Below are 17500 nucleotides of genomic sequence, written 5' to 3'. Positions count from 1 at the left end.
TCCATCGGTACCAACCAGGTCAGACTAGCTGGTCATGAAGAACACTAAATAACGCTCCAACGTTACCTTGACCTCTGACCTCCAGATATGTGAGTGAAATCTGACAAACTGCATAATATGCAGTTGAAAGAAGGTAATAATATATAATATATATATATATAATATATCTTATCGCAATCCTCAGAATATTGCAAGATGTTTAAAATCACAGTAAGATGGTATCGTCGGGGCTCGGATGATTCCCCCCCACTAAACCTCAACTGTCTCTAAACTAACCGGCCATCGATGCGTCTCATGACTGCTGCTTCTAACAGTTCATCATCAATTCATCTGCAAGTCTTTCTCTCGTGATCAATTAATCGATTGGTTGATAATAAAATATCAGAAACTAGTGAAGGATGTCTTAAAGCTCAGGTTCAAACTGAATAAAGAGATATTCAGTTTAGGATCATATACCACAGAAAACAAATGTTCACCTTTCAGAAGCTGAGGAGCTGGTTCTGCATGTCTGATTAGAAACTGACTTCAATGACTTCAATGACTGATAAGAGATGATCAGTATTTCTGTTAATATTGATCAGCCTCTCTACTGATCAATAGAGTATTGGTTCCAGCTGTACTGAGAACATCTGTAATATGACGTGTTGACAGATGTTCAGTAACGTCACATTTCTGCAGCTTTGAAAGTGAAAGAGAGAGCAGGAAGACTCAGCTCTCTCAGCTCTCTCAGCTCTCACAGCTCTCTCAGCTCTCTCAGCTCTCTCAGCTCTCTCAGCTCTCACAGCTCTCACAGCTCTCTCAGCTCTCTCAGCTCTCACAGCTCTCTCAGCTCTCACAGCTCTCTCAGCTCTCTCAGCTCTCTCAGCTCTCACAGCTCTCTCAGCTCTCTCAGCTCTCTCAGCTCTCTCAGCTCTCACAGCTCTCTCAGCTCTCTCAGCTCTCTCAGCTCTCTCAGCTCTCTCAGCTCTCACAGCTCTCTCAGCTCTCTCAGCTCTCTCAGCTCTCTCAGCTCTCTCAGCTCTCACTAAGAGCTTTTAAAAGACATCACATTTAATCCTCACAGCTCTTTCTCTTCTTCTCCCTCTCTTTCATGGCATCTCCTCCTCCTCCTCCTCTTCTCCCTCTCTTCTTTCCCTAACTCTTCTCTTTATCCTCTCATTGACATCTTGCAGTCCATCCCTCCTATTTCCTTCCTTCAATCTTTTATAGAGTGATCATCTCTCTGGTTCCTCCACTAACAGGAAGTGATCATCTCTCTGGTTCCTCCACTAACAGGAAGTGATCATCTCCCTGGTTCCTCCACTAACAGGAAGTGATCATCTCTGGTTCCTCCACTAACAGGAAGTGATCATCTCTCTGGTTCCTCCACTAACAGGAAGTGATCATCTCCCTGGTTCCTCCACTAACAGGAAGTGATCATCTCTCTGGTTCCTCCACTAACAGGAAGTGATCATCTCTCTGGTTCCTCCACTAACAGGAAGTGATCATCTCCCTGGTTCCTCCACTAACAGGAAGTGATCATCTCTGGTTCCTCCACTAACAGGAAGTGATCATCTCTCTGGTTCCTCCACTAACAGGAAGTGATCATCACTCTGGTTCCTCCACTAACAGGAAGTGATCATCTCTCTGGTTCCTCCACTAACAGGAAGTGATCATCTCTCTGGTTCCTCCACTAACAGGAAGTGATCATCTCTCTGGTTCCTCCACTAACAGGAAGTGATCATCTCTCTGGTTCCTCCACTAACAGGAAGTGATCATCTCTCTGGTTCCTCCACTAACAGGAAGTGATCATCTCTCTGGTTCCTCCACTAACAGGAAGTGATCATCTCTCTGGTTCCTCCACTAACAGGAAGTGATCATCTCTCTGGTTCCTCCACTAACAGGAAGTGATCATCTCACTACTAGCTGAGTACTAAATGCTGACTCATGTCCAGGTTGTAGGACTCGTTCCTGCATCTCTCTATTCTCTGCTCAGAGAGAAGCCAGATGTTCACAGAACAGTCCTTTTAAAATCTGTTTGAATGTTGTTAATGTTGTTATTTCCGTTGGTTCAGCTGTGTGTTGTGTGTGTCGCTGTGTACGGTGCTGCTGAAACGTCGGGATGCTGCTGCTGAAATAACCCGGTTCTGTAGCGGCGTCTGTGCCGTCGGCTGTTTAACCCTGCAGCAGACTGTTACCCCGTCTCTGCAGCAGACTGTTACCCCGTCTCTGCGGCAGACTGTTACCCCGTCTCTGCAGCAGACTGTTACCCCGTCTCTGCAGCAGATTGTTACCCCGTCTCTGCGGCAGACTGTTACCCCGTCTCTGCAGCAGACTGTTACCCCGTCTCTGCAGCAGACTGTTACCCCGTCTCTGCAGCAGATTGTTACCCCGTCTCTGCGGCAGACTGTTACCCCGTCTCTGCAGCAGACTGTTACCCCGTCTCTGCAGCAGACTGTTACCCCGTCTCTGCGGCAGACTGTTATCCCGTCTCTGCAGCAGACTGTTACCCCGTCTCTGCAGCAGACTGTTACCCCGTCTCTGCAGCAGACTGTTACCCCGTCTCTGCAGCAGACTGTTACCCCGTCTCTGCAGCAGACTGTTACCCCGTCTCTGCAGCAGACTGTTACCCCGTCTCTGCTGGAGTGTCTGCTGGAGTCGTGGCTGTGAAGCGGCAGCATGTTGTTAAGTGTGAAAGTGCTCTGTTGATAACAGTAATAGGTTTTTAAGTGCCACGTTGGAGCGGTTCTGAAGTGCTAATGTGCTGTTCTGATGTGTCCTCATCATTTAAATGGTTTCTCTGAACTGATGAGACAATTAACTTTTATGGAGATTTAAAAATAACAATGATCAGACTGAACCCTGAAGGACAAAGAAGCAGCGAGGAAGAAACTTTACACCTAACCGGCCTGTTTCTGTGGTGAATAATAAATAATATTAATAATATTAATAATAATAATAATAATAATAATAATAATATTCATAATAACAATAATAATAATAATCATCATCATCATCATAATCATCATCATCATCATCATCATAATAATAATAATAATATTATTATTATTAATAATATTAATAATAAATAATAAAAATAATAATAGTACATAATAATAACAGCTTCTAGCTGGTTTCACCTCTGTGATATGAAAGATGGAGGCTGTGTTCACCAGCGGTTAATCAGAGTGTGCACGGCTGCATGTAAACGTGAATATTAGAGGAATATTCATGTTCATTAGTCATGTAAACAGATTAATAGGAATACTGTCTTTTTCAAAATAAGGGCACAAAACATCACGACACCTTTCTGGTATCGGTACTAATAAAACGGGGATCGTAGCGGTGTTAACGGCGCGGTATCGCGGTATCGGTGCAACGCTTCAGTAATATGTTGTGTTTTTACAGCTGAACTGTATTTGTGGTTTTATGATTTGTTGTCTCAGATGATCTAATAACTGGTTCAGTTCTAATAATAACTTCAGAGAGGAGATGATTCAGATGACTGAAAGAGATTAAAAGAAAAGTCTCCTTTAAGTTTTTAAACTCACGAGTCTGAATAATCAGACGGTTAATCCAGCCGGAGCGTCTCAAAAGAAAGGTCATCGCTGTGTCGCGTCACATGGCAACACCGGGAATGTCACTAATGCTGTGTGTGTGTGTGTGTGTGTGTGTGTGTGTGTGTGTGTGTGTGTGTGTGTGGTGACTCTGCAGTACGGCCGGGCTGCAGCTGTTGTTCAGGTCAGATTGTGTTACATCCTACCACACAGCTGACAGCACACACACACACACACACACACACACACACAGCATCCTGCATGTGTGTGTGTGAGTGTGAAGGTTTCCTGCCGTTGACTGGGAGTGGTGAGTCACGCTGCTGAACCGTCTCCTCCGTCGGAGCTTCTACTCAGAGTTTGAACACCCTGTCAGGCTGTTTGCAGACATACAGCAGAAAGTACTGCTTGTTTGAGCCCGATTCAGACCACGCCTGCACCATTTAGAGATAATATCTATTTTGACGGACATTAAGATATGATCTGTTTTTACATCATTATTCTGGTTTTCATTGTAAATCATAATGATTGATTACGGGGTGATTCCTTTGGATCTGTACCAAACACAGATGTTTCCTTCAGTCTGTAGAATATGATGTGTTGTTGGCTAGAACACCACAGTATTTAATTTAAAATGGTATTTTGACACACATTTATAACAAATATTACGCCTCCGCCGAGATGAAACCTGCAGGAGGACATTCTGGGATTTCAATACAATTCAGATTAATTTTGCAGCTCTAAGAAAACTATGTGGTCGTAAAACCTCAGAGTAGAATGGAAGGGATTCAAACAACATCTATTAAAGATGTAGTTATTCTGCATAAATGCATGACTGCATTAATGCAGAATTAAAGTGTAGCTCCTGATGATTCAATCCAGATGTGTAGTGATGTTCTTCAGTGTGTGCACGGTGGTGTAGTGATGTTCTTCAGTGTGTGCATGTGGTGTAGTGATGTTCTTCAGTGTGTGCACGTGGTGTAGTGATGTTCTTCAGTGTGTGCACGTGGTGTAGTGATGTTCTTCAGTGTGTGCACGTGGTGTAGTGATGTTCTTCAGTGTGTGCACGTGGTGTAGTGATGTTCTTCAGTGTGTGCATGTGGTGTAGTGATGTTCTTCAGTGTGTGCACGGTGGTGTAGTGATGTTCTTCAGTGTGTGCATGTGGTGTAGTGATGTTCTTCAGTGTGTGCACGTGGTGTAGTGATGTTCTTCAGTGTGTGCATGTGGTGTAGTGATGTTCTTCAGTGTGTGCACGTGGTGTAGTGATGTTCTTCAGTGTGTGCACGGTGGTGTAGTGATGTTCTTCAGTGTGTGCACGGTGGTGTAGTGATGTTCTTCAGTGTGTGCACGGTGGTGTAGTGATGTTCTTCAGTGTGTGCACGGTGGTGTAGTGATGTTCTTCAGTGTGTGCACGGTGGTGTAGTGATGTTCTTCAGTGTGTGCACGGTGGTGTAGTGATGTTCTTCAGTGTGTGCACGTGGTGTAGTGATGTTCTTCAGGGTGTGCACGGTGGTGTAGTGATGTTCTTCAGTGTGTGCATGTGGTGTAGTGATGTTCTTCAGTGTGTGCACGTGGTGTAGTGATGTTCTTCAGGGTGTGCACGGTGGTGTAGTGATGTTCTTCAGTGTGTGCACGGTGGTGTAGTGATGTTCTTCAGTGTGTGCACGTGGTGTAGTGATGTTCTTCAGTGTGTGCACGTCGTGTAGTGATGTTCTTCAGTGTGTGCACGGTGGTGTAGTGATGTTCTTCAGTGTGTGCACGGTGGTGTAGTGATGTTCTTCAGTGTGTGCACGTGGTGTAGTGATGTTCTTCAGTGTGTGCACGGTGGTGTAGTGATGTTCTTCAGTGTGTGCACGTGGTGTAGTGATGTTCTTCAGTGTGTGCACGGTGGTGTAGTGATGTTCTTCAGTGTGTGCACGGTGGTGTAGTGATGTTCTTCAGTGTGTGCACGTGGTGTAGTGATGTTCTTCAGGGTGTGCACGGTGGTGTAGTGATGTTCTTCAGGGTGTGCACGTGGTGTAGTGATGTTCTTCAGTGTGTGCACGTGGTGTAGTGATGTTCTTCAGTGTGTGCACGGTGGTGTAGTGATGTTCTTCAGTGTGTGCACGGTGGTGTAGTGATGCTCTTCAGTGTGTGCACGGTGGTGTAGTGATGCTCTTCAGTGTGTGCAGTAGTGATGTTCTTCAGTGTGTGCACGGTGGTGTAGTGATGTTCTTCAGTGTGTGCACGGTGGTGTAGTGATGTTCTTCAGTGTGTGCACGGTGGTGTAGTGATGTTCTTCAGTGTGTGCACGGTGGTGTAGTGATGTTCTTCAGTGTGTGCACGGTGGTGTAGTGATGTTCTTCAGTGTGTGCACGGTGGTGTAGTGATGTTCTTCAGTGTGTGCACGGTGGTGTAGTGATGTTCTTCAGTGTGTGCACGGTGGTGTAGTGATGTTCTTCAGTGTGTGCACGTGGTGTAGTGATGTTCTTCAGTGTGTGCACGGTGGTGTAGTGATGTTCTTCAGTGTGTGCACGGTGGTGTAGTGATGTTCTTCAGTGTGTGCACGTGGTGTAGTGATGTTCTTCAGTGTGTGCACGGTGGTGTAGTGATGTTCTTCAGTGTGTGCACGTGGTGTAGTGATGTTCTTCAGTGTGTGCACGGTGGTGTAGTGATGTTCTTCAGGGTGTGCACGGTGGTGTAGTGATGTTCTTCAGTGTGTGCACGGTGGTGTAGTGATGTTCTTCAGTGTGTGCACGGTGGTGTAGTGATGTTCTTCAGTGTGTGCACGGTGGTGTAGTGATGTTCTTCAGTGTGTGCACGGTGGTGTAGTGATGTTCTTCAGTGTGTGCACGGTGGTGTAGTGATGTTCTTCAGTGTGTGCACGGTGGTGTAGTGATGTTCTTCAGTGTGTGCACGTGGTGTAGTGATGTTCTTCAGTGTGTGCACGGTGGTGTAGTGATGTTCTTCAGTGTGTGCACGGTGGTGTAGTGATGTTCTTCAGTGTGTGCACGGTGGTGTAGTGATGTTCTTCAGTGTGTGCACGGTGGTGTAGTGATGTTCTTCAGTGTGTGCACGGTGGTGTAGTGATGTTCTTCAGTGTGTGCACGTGGTGTAGTGATGTTCTTCAGTGTGTGCACGGTGGTGTAGTGATGTTCTTCAGTGTGTGCACGGTGGTGTAGTGATGTTCTTCAGTGTGTGCACGGTGGTGTAGTGATGTTCTTCAGTGTGTGCACGGTGGTGTAGTGATGTTCTTCAGTGTGTGCACGGTGGTGTAGTGATGTTCTTCCAGTGTGTGCACGGTGGTGTAGTGATGTTCTTCAGTGTGTGCACGGTGGTGTAGTGATGTTCTTCAGTGTGTGCACGGTGGCCACTTTAACCTTCTAGATTCTGTATTCTGTATAGATTAGTGCTTCACTCGCAGTATCAGAGGCCTTACATCCTGAATCTCACAATGAAGAAGAGGAGAGGCACTCTGCTGCTGACACACACACACACACACACACACACACACACACACACACACACACACACACACACACACACACACACACCATGATGACAACGCTTAGTGTCAGCTGAACAGAACAAGGACTCGTCTGCCGGGTGATAACGCTGAGCTGTCAGCAACAAACACAACACTCAACGTCTCAACTCTCCTTGACCTCAACAGCAGAGAGGAGAGGAAGGGAGGAGAGGAGGAGAGGAGAGGAGGAGAGGAGGAGAGGAGGAGAGAGGAGAGGAGAGAGGAGGAGAGGGAGGAGAGTAGGAGAGGAGGAGAGGAGGAGAGGAGGAAGGGAGGAAGGAGAGGAGGAAGGGGAGAGAGGAGGAGAGGAGGAAAGGGAGGAGGAGGAAGGGAGGAAGGAGAGGAGGAAGGGAGGAGAGGAGGAGAGGAGGAAGGAAGGAGAGGAGGAGAGGAGGAGAGGAGGAGAGGAGGAGAGTAGGAGAGGAGGAGAGGAGGAGAGGAGGAGAGGAGGAGAGGAGAGGAGGAGAGGAGGAGAGGAGGAGAGTAGGAGAGGAGAGGAGGAGAGGAGGAAGAGGAAGGAGAGGAGGAAGGGAGGAGAGGAGGAGAGGAGGAAGGAAGGAGAGGAGGAAGGAAGGAGAGGAGGAAGGGAGGAGAGGAGGAAGAGAGGAGAGGAGGAGAGGAGGAAGGAAGGAAGGAAGGAGATGAGGAAGGGAGGAGAGGAGGAAGGGCTGATAAATACCAGCATCCAACATTAAAACAAAAGCATAAAGCTGTCATGTAGCTGCAGTAGGGAAACAGAAGCTAAATCTCCAGAATGCCAAAAACACCTGGATGTCGTACTCATCTGGAAAAAATGTCCAGTCTACCTCGTCTACTGTATCCCACAATGCAAAGCGCTAGACCGCTACAGACTACGGGTACAACAAGTCTTCCTGTCGCGAGGCCCCGATGGACCGATGGACCGATGGACTGATGGACCGATGGACTGATGGAGCAGCGACGGGGAAACACTCACGATTTGTCTCTGCGGTGTGCGAGGCGTCGCTGGGGACTTCCCTGCCGTCGCCGTGGTGATAAGGATTTCCCCCGGCTCCGCTCCTTGATTGGTGACTGGGCGCTGGACGACTTCAGGATCTACGAGAATCACACAAAGCAACAAAGACTCAAAATCACTATAATGTGACAATTTACAACCTGTATTTCATTCATTCATTTCATTTACATTGAAATGATTACATTTATCAGTTATCATGAGGGCTGACCCGACTGTTGCCATGGTAATCCACCTCCACATCAGTATTTGAATGCTTTGTTTTTGTAATAATAAGTAATCTGGATTAAAATGGATTCGTGTTCAGCAGCTCTTAAAAACAGGGAAGAGTTTTTCTTTTCTTTTCTAATCCCCCTCAATGTTGAAAAGCTGCTGTGACACATGAATGTTGCAGAAAATACAACTTAAAGCTCTAAAATGAGGCGTCTGCTGTGTTCAATCTGAAGCTCTCATTAAGAACTCAGCAGGAGAAGAAAGCTGCAGGAGGAACACGGACAAAGCAAAGCCAGGAAGTGGCTCATATTCCACAGCTGGTCACGTTGGTCATGTGGTTCTGACAGATATACGAGTCTGTGTGTGTGTGTGTGTGTGTGTGTGTGTGTGTGTGTGTGTGTGTGTGTGTGTGTGTGTGTGTGCGTGTGTGTGTGTGTGGTATTCTGGTAGAGTCTGGTAGTCTGGTAGAGTCTGGTAGTCTGGTAGAGTCTGGTAGTCGGGTAGAGTCTGGTAGTCTGGTAGAGTCTGGTAGTCTGGTAGAGTCTGGTAGTCGGGTAGAGTCTGGTAGTCTGGTAGAGTCTGGTAGTCGGGTAGAGTCTGGTAGTCTGGTAGAGTCTGGTAGTCTGGTAGAGTCTGGTAGTCTGGTAGAGTCTGGTAGTCGGGTAGAGTCTGGTAGTCTGGTAGAGTCTGGTAGTCGGGTAGAGTCTGGTAGTCTGGTAGAGTCTGGTAGTCGGGTAGAGTCTGGTAGTCGGGTAGAATCTGGTAGTCTGGTAGAGTCTGGTAGTCGGGTAGAGTCTGGTAGTCGGGTAGAGTCTGGTAGTCTGGTAGAGTCTGGTAGTCGGGTAGAGTCTGGTAGTCTGGTAGAGTCTGGTAGTCTGGTAGAGTCTGGTAGTCTGGTAGAGTCTGGTAGTCTGGTAGAGTCTGGTAGTCTGGTAGAGTCTGGTAGTCGGGTAGAGTCTGGTAGTCGGGTAGAGTCTGGTAGTCTGGTAGAGTCTGGTAGTCGGGTAGAGTCTGGTAGTCGGGTAGAGTCTGGTAGTCGGGTAGAGTCTGGTAGTCTGGTAGAGTCTGGTAGTCTGGTAGAGTCTGGTAGTCGGGTAGAGTCTGGTAGTCTGGTAGAGTCTGGTAGTCGGGTAGAGTCTGGTAGTCTGGTAGAGTCTGGTAGTCTGGTAGAGTCTGGTAGTCGGGTAGAGTCTGGTAGTCTGGTAGAGTCTGGTAGTCGGGTAGAGTCTGGTAGTCTGGTAGAGTCTGGTAGTCGGGTAGAGTCTGGTAGTCTGGTAGAGTCTGGTAGTCTGGTAGAGTCTGGTAGTCTGGTAGAGTCTGGTAGTCGGGTAGAGTCTGGTAGTCGGGTAGAGTCTGGTAGTCTGGTAGAGTCTGGTAGTCGGGTAGAGTCTGGTAGTCGGGTAGAGTCTGGTAGTCTGGTAGAGTCTGGTAGTCTGGTAGAGTCTGGTAGTCGGGTAGAGTCTGGTAGTCGGGTAGAGTCTGGTAGTCGGGTAGAGTCTGGTAGTCTGGTAGAGTCTGGTAGTCTGGTAGAGTCTGGTAGTCGGGTAGAGTCTGGTAGTCTGGTAGAGTCTGGTAGTCTGGTAGAGTCTGGTAGTCTGGTAGAGTCTGGTAGTCGGGTAGAGTCTGGTAGTCTGGTAGAGTCTGGTAGTCTGGTAGAGTCTGGTAGTCTGGTAGAGTCTGGTAGTCGGGTAGAGTCTGGTAGTCGGGTAGAGTCTGGTAGTCTGGTAGAGTCTGGTAGTCGGGTAGAGTCTGGTAGTCTGGTAGAGTCTGGTAGTCGGGTAGAGTCTGGTAGTCTGGTAGAGTCTGGTAGTCGGGTAGAGTCTGGTAGTCGGGTAGAGTCTGGTAGTCGGGTAGAGTCTGGTAGTCTGGTAGTCCGGTAGTCCGGTAGTCCGGTAGTCTGGTAGAGTCCCACAGTCAGTAACACAAACCTCCTGTTGAACCCTAAAGCATCTGGTAGAGTCTGGTAGTCGGGTAGAGTCTGGTAGTCCGGTAGTCCGGTAGTCCGGTAGTCTGGTAGAGTCCCACAGTCAGTAACACAAACCTCCTGTTGAACCCTAAAGCATTCCTCTGAAGGAGAGATTCACCTCCAGCATGTATCACCACTTGTTTTTTCTGATTTCTAAATAGATGTTTTAACACCAGAATCAATATATCTGCTTCATCTGAGTCTCTGTGGAGCTAGAAGGAAGTTACTGCTTTTATTGTGGTAGTCTGAGTAACGTGACGTCATATCCGTTCCGTATCCGTCAACCAAAACAAACCTCAGAGAGTGTAAAACGTTGGAGGGTCGTCGTGGATACGACCTGCCCCCTCCCATGTTAAATCCAGCGTGGTAAACACTACACATCCAGTAAAGGATGGAAACACTTTGGGTTTCACACATTGACAGGAAAAGCAGAGCTAGACAGAGCAGCTGCATGCTAACTTCTAAACAATGGCCAAAATATGTCCGAAAATAAAATTAAAAAAAGGCAGAAATATGTCTGAAAACATGCCAAAGTATGTCCAAAATATGGCCGAAAAAATGTAAAATAAAAAGGTTGAAATATGTCCGAAAAAAGGCCGAAAACATGCCAAAGTATGTCTGAAATATGGCCAAACAAACGTCCAAAAAAAGGCAGATATCTCTGAATAAAAGTCTGAAAAATGCCTGAAAAATGTCCAAAAAAACATTGCTGGATAATCAATGTAATCAATAATTCCTGTCAATGATCCTGATCTATTTGACTTCAGGACGTCTCTGACTACAGACATGCTGAACATCAAACATTCTACTGGATTCATTTAGAGATTTATAGAAGTTAAAGTCTCTAGAAGTGGATGATTCATCTGGTTCCCTTCATGGTCTAGAGGTCAACAAGTTAACAACAATCACTAGAAATCACAATACAGAATCACAATACATATAGAATCACAATACAGAATCACAATACATATAGAATCACAATACAGAATCACAATACATATAGAATCACAATACATATAGAATCACAATACATATAGAATCACAATACATATAGAATCACAATACAGAATCACAATACATATAGAATCACAATATAGAATCACAATATAGAATCACAATATAGAATCACAATACAGAATCACAATACATATAGAATCACAATACAGAATCACAATACATATAGAATCACAATACATATAGAATCACAATATAGAATCACAATATAGAATCACAATACAGAATCACAATACATATAGAACCAGGAGATCAGATCGCTCCAGTTCTACTAACTAAACCACCTCACTGTCGAGGTCTGAAACTCAACTCCTTATAAAGAGACGAACATGAACACACACTGACGTCTATAATAACAATGAATTCATCACATTCTTCAGAGTACAGCAGAGATTAAACCAAAGTCTCACTAACCAGCTGACCACAGTCCGACTGTGTGTGTGTGTGTGTGTGTGTGTGTGTGTGAGTGTGACAGCTGCAAACTCTCTGACCTACATATCTTGCTGACATGCAATGCAGTCCATACACCACTAACACCGGCATCTCACTCAACCACACACACACACACACACACACACACACACACACACACACACACCCTTCACAGAACTTTATGTGCTGCAGAAATACGCAAAAAGAAAACAGAAAACAAGAAGTAAAGCCGTAGAAAATGAGACATAAAAAGTGAAGCGTTCATAAAACATCTAACCTCAAACAACCCCCCCGTTACTCACACATTCCTTCCTTCTCCATCGTGCCCTTAATCATTCCTGACAGTTTATATTCCTTGTACAGCGCTGAAGAGACTACATCCATCTCTGGTCTCCTGGACTAATAGAATGTAATCTAGGTGTTTCCCTTCGGTCTCCAGCGGCTCTGAGATGATCTGTTATCACAGGAGAGGATCTATGTGATCTGACACTCAGAAGATTAATCTGACACTTTTCAAATAAATGAAGGAATAACATTTTAGATCTGACGTCATTTAATGTTCAATACATTTTACATAAAGAAACGTGATCTACATGTTAAATGAGTGTTAGAACTAGACCGTAGCTCCTGTTGGAGGGTGGTGTAACACAGTACTGGACTTTGTCATCTTTAGTGGTTATTTGCATGAAAACACACAATTCAAATGATTATTTAAATATTGTCTTTGATTAAAACACATCTTGGTACGTTGTTATGAAGTTCAACAGGTCATAAATCTCTCTAATAACTATTTTATATTGATGTGAAAACATCTCCTTTAAACATCTGGATTTATTCAAGTTTCTCACCAAAAACTACATTTTACCAGATTACATTTGAACACTTCATGATAACGTTGTCATATACTTTCACCCAATAGTCATTTTCCTGAGCCGATTTTCAACACCTCATAATAATAACTTAATGGCACCTCCGTTAACGTTGGTATCTCCGTTATTCATCCAGTCAGCACTGAGCTGCTAACGGCTGCTAACAGCTAACGTTACTAACTCTCCTCCTGCTGATTCAAACACAGGTTTGTTGTTCTCAGTGTCTCTTTATCAGGTAGAAACAGGATGCGTCCTCTCAGGTTTAGTACGCTGTTTTATGAGCTTTTTATTTCTCTCCTCCGTGTCTCCGGTCCCGAACTAACTGAAACATGAAGCAGCGTGCGTCTGCGTCATCGTGCAGCGTAACTGTGGGAGCATCAATAAGAGGAATCGATAGTCACGGAGACATGAGATGACAAAGAATCAGACAACTATGGTTCTCTATTCCATCTCCAGCGTTTTCTCTGCCTGCCAAAGTGGCGGATGTCCTGATGATGTCACCCCCCACTGCGGGTGGCGGGAGCATCAGAATCATCACAAGACGAACTGCTGTTGAAACTTTAACCTTCAGTCTCTCCAGGCAGATTCAAAATGACTGATAACGTTGAAGATGATGATGTAAAATGTATGTGTTTTTATACGTAAACATTTTTGAATCGTTTTTTATCGCCTATGTAACCTAAACAAAGAGACCTTCAGGGACTTTCTATGTTTCCTCTCTCAGCCTGTAGATGTCATGCCTTTTCTCTCTTCAGCTCCGGTTGCAGGGCTAACAGCGTGCAACCACAGCTAACGTTTGGTTAGAAATGGAGTCCGCTAACGCCAACAAACAACCAGCCGCCACCACAACTCAGACTCCAACACAAACTCCACGGAAGCACAAAAAACACCAACGTTTTCCCTCGACAAACATGTGACATACGGAGTGATACTGTGCTTTTAGCTGCTAATGTTGCTAACGTTAATCAACATGATGCCTCGTCAGTCTCGTGTGCGTCGCCTCACTGTTTTAACCGATGCTCTCTCCGTCTACGTAGTGCGAGCAACAGACTGACGTCGTTGACTCAACGGCCACAGGCGTCTCTGTTAACGAGCTGTTTCTGATTCTTACAGTTAAAGATGAGTAGAAGTTCTCTACAGCAGCGTTGCAGCAGACAGCGTGAGGCTGAGCAGCAGCAGCTCTGGTAGCGTTGCAGCAGACAGCAGACAGCAGACAGCGTGAGGCTGAGCAGCAGCAGCTCTGGTAGCGTTGCAGCAGCTCTGGTAGCGTTGCAGCAGCTCTGGTAGCGTTGCAGCAGCTCTGGTAGCGTTGCAGCAGACAGCAGACAGCAGACAGCGTGAGGCTGAGCAGCAGCTCTGGTAGCGTTGCAGCAGCTCTGGTAGCGTTGCAGCAGACAGCGTGAGGCTGAGCAGCAGCTCTGGTAGCGTTGCAGCAGCTCTGGTAGCGTTGCAGCAGACAGCAGACAGCGTGAGGCTGAGCAGCAGCTCTGGTAGCGTTGCAGCAGACAGCAGACAGCAGACAGCGTGAGGCTGAGCAGCAGCTCTGGTAGCGTTGCAGCAGCTCTGGTAGTGTTGCAGCAGACAGCGTGAGGCTGAGCAGCAGCTCTGGTAGCGTTGCAGCAGACAGCGTGAGGCTGAGCAGCAGCTCTGGTAGCGTTGCAGCAGCTCTGGTAGCGTTGCAGCAGCTCTGGTAGCGTTGCAGCAGACAGCAGACAGCAGACAGCGTGAGGCTGAGCAGCAGCAGCTCTGGTAGCGTTGCAGCAGCTCTGGTAGCGTTGCAGCAGCTCTGGTAGCGTTGCAGCAGACAGCGTGAGGCTGAGCAGCAGCAGCTCTGGTAGCGTTGCAGCAGCTCTGGTAGCGTTGCAGCAGCTCTGGTAGCGTTGCAGCAGACAGCGTGAGGCTGAGCAGCAGCTCTGGTTACTCCGTAAATGAATCACATCTGAGTCACAGTCAGAAGGAAATGAAATGCAGCAGACTCCCTGAAATCAATTCACTATATTCAGTTGAACTAACTGGCAGCAAACGTAGTGCATGTGACCGTGAACTGTAACCGTGTACATCCAGATCGAATGTTTCTAAAGGTCATGTTTGGTGGTTTGATGTGATTTTAAGAGACATTTTGGTCTTTTGTATTGAACTATGAAATAACATGTTCGTATTGTATTTTTTGGCAGATAAGCCCTCCATTAGTTTTACCGCTAAGAGCTGTTTTACTTCTGGAAACCCAAACGGTTCATCTCCACCCGGCTGCGTTCAGTCGTTTCCATCCTGGTTCAGTCGTTTGGTGGTTTGTGTTTCCTTCTGCTTCACATACAGGCTGCACACTCCACTTATTCTCCTCATAAAACTACGCTGAAGCTCATAAAGGAATCCTGTTATCTATCAGGAGAGTTTAACATTCAATCCACTGATATGTCTTTGGGACTACCGGGCAACACATTACTTTCTGATCCTGGTACATTCATATCTCTTATTAAAAAGGTATGATGTATATCATGTAGTTTGATTAACAAAGGTGGTCTGTAGGAAACTAATGAAACCCTTTATCAGCTTCTGAACATCAAACACGATCACGTGTGGTGTTCTCGTCTATATCAGGGATCAGTGGAGAACATAGAGAGGAAAACACCTGTTGGATTATCTTTCCATGAAAATGGTCAAATGTTGATGTTGAACTGTTTCAGCGGTTGCAGATGATGGATGGACTTTAATAATAAAGTGGAATACTGCAGAGATCTGAGTGTGCAGATATCTTTTCTGGACTCATTGATTTCTCCATCACCTTATCAGAGATGAAGACGGGTGGAGCGGTGGTCATCCTGCATTACCAACGTTCTTGAAATATGAAATCTGTATGAAAGCTATCATCACCCCGGTGCGTCTGTGTGTGTGTACAGTATGTACCTTCATCCTCATGTCCCGGCCGTGTTTCTCCAGCTCCTTCCTCATCTCCTGAGGTCCCAGTCGGGCAGCGTTCAGCACCAAATGCTTCCACTCGATTGGCTGGAAGACGTGGGGGTCGTGAGGCACGTACAGGCCGATCTTCACCTGGGAGAGGAAGGGGTTAAAGTCAGACACGCCTCAGTGATTCTACTAATACTTCTCTACACATCTCCATCCCGTCTCCTACCTTCTTCAGAGTGTGCTGGTATCTCTTGTAGGAGCTCTCGAACTCGGCCACCAGTTCTCCCAGCGTGCGGTGCGTCAGCGGTTTGTCCATCAGGTCCTGGCGGCGGCTCATGCCGAGCGACCCGTAGCGGCCGTTGCAGTAGACGCCCAGCACGACGTGGTGGAAGCAGTGACCTGAAAACTGTGTCTTAAAGCTGATGGGGAAGCGCTCGAGAGACGTCAGCCCGTTGGTCAGGTAGCTGCTCAGAGTTAAGGAAGGATCTGGACTGGAGGGGTTTTATTACCACACACTCGGACCGACACTGACACATCGGACTACAAGCCTGAAATCAAACTACAACGTTCAGGGGAGTGGAAGTGTGTTTGTCTGGATTTGTCTCAGCAGAGCAGCTTGAGTCATGTTGGATCAGATTCAGTCTGAACACACCGCCGGGTCAACGCCGGCTCTGAGGCTGCTCCTCCGTCTGACTGAATGTGACCAGAGATAGATGAGCTCTCTGGTAGCAGCAGAAACATGAGCAGAGGATGACACACGCTCAGGGTATGTGTGTGTGTGTGTGTGTGTGTGTGTGTGTGTGTGTGTGTGTGTGAGACTCACTAGGAGATATGGAGCGATTATGTGCACCTCTTGACCTTTGACCTCCTCATTCCATATGCATAGTTTCCACCTCTCTTTCTTTTCTCTCTTGTCCTCCTGTCCTGCTCCATAATGCCTTCAGATCCAGCAGTCCAGTCCAATCCATAAGTCTGACTGCTGTATAAACATGATAAACACCGTGTCTGGATGAGGAACACTAACACGCTGTTCCTCTCTAACGAACAGTTCATTAAACAAACACATGAGACATACAGCAGCTCTCTCTCTGTCTCCGACTCTCCCTATCGGTTACCATAGAAACCACTACGAGAGAGTATCCATCCATCCCATAATATAATAATGTAATACTTATCCTGCAGATATTTCACCGTTTCTATGTTTGGGGGTCAGAGAGAAACCGTATCTGTGGATATAATGCAGAGTTAATCCTCTCTCTCTCTCTCTCTCTCTCTCTCCCTCCCTCATCTCTTCCTCCCTCCCTCCCTCCCTCATCTCTTCCTCCCTCCCTCATCTCTTCCTCCCTCCCTCCCTCCCTCCCTCCCTCCCTCCCTCATCTCTTCCTCCCTCCCTCCCTCATCTCTTCCTCTCTCTCTCCCTCCCTCATCTCTTCCTCCCTCCCTCCCTCATCTCTTCCTCCCTCCCTCCCTCCCTCATCTCTTCCTCTCTCCCTCCCTCATCTCTTCCTCTCTCCCTCCCTCATCTCTTCCTCCCTCCCTCCCTCATCTCTTCCTCTCTCTCTCCCTCCCTCATCTCTTCCTCCCTCCCTCCCTCATCTCTTCCTCTCTCTCTCCCTCCCTCATCTCTTCCTCCCTCCCTCCCTCATCTCTTCCTCTCTCCCTCCCTCATCTCTTCCTCCCTCCCTCCCTCATCTCTTCCTCTCTCTCTCCCTCCCTCATCTCTTTCTCCCTCCCTCATCTCTTCCTCTCTCCCTCCCTCATCTCTTCCTCTCTCCCTCCCTCATCTCTTCCTCCCTCCCTCCCTCATCTCTTCCTCTCTCTCTCCCTCCCTCATCTCTTCCTCCCTCCCTCCCTCATCTCTCCCTCCCTCCCTCCCTCATCTCTCCCTCCCTCCCTCCCTCCCTCCCTCATCTCTTCCTCCCTCCCTCCCTCCCTCATCTCTTCCTCCCTCCCTCCCTCATCTCTCCCTCCCTCCCTCCCTCATCTCTTCCTCCCTCCCTCCCTCATCTCTTTCTCCCTCCCTCCCTCTTTTTTGTCGTAAAGTTCTGACTTTATTCTCGTTATATTATAGT

General features: G+C 46.9%; 1 protein-coding gene across 1 annotated transcript in view; it reads right to left on the bottom strand.

The window, feature by feature from the left end:
* The window catches only part of vash2 (vasohibin 2), a 45300-nt gene that overhangs the window by 4245 nt on the left and 23555 nt on the right, over positions 1–17500 (bottom strand). Inside the window, exons 4-6 of the mRNA XM_074616478.1 lie at positions 15655–15892; positions 15429–15572; positions 7995–8113 (exon numbers count right to left, since the gene is read on the bottom strand). Coding sequence (XP_074472579.1) covers positions 7995–8113; positions 15429–15572; positions 15655–15892 — 501 coding nt within the window. The remainder of the gene's footprint in view (positions 1–7994; positions 8114–15428; positions 15573–15654; positions 15893–17500) is intronic.

The sequence above is a fragment of the Sebastes fasciatus genome, chromosome 18 (assembly GCF_043250625.1).
Source record: "Sebastes fasciatus isolate fSebFas1 chromosome 18, fSebFas1.pri, whole genome shotgun sequence".
NCBI lineage: Eukaryota > Metazoa > Chordata > Actinopteri > Perciformes > Sebastidae > Sebastes > Sebastes fasciatus.
Note: the sequence above shows the minus strand (reverse complement) of the source record. Positions and strands in the feature narration are given on the sequence as shown.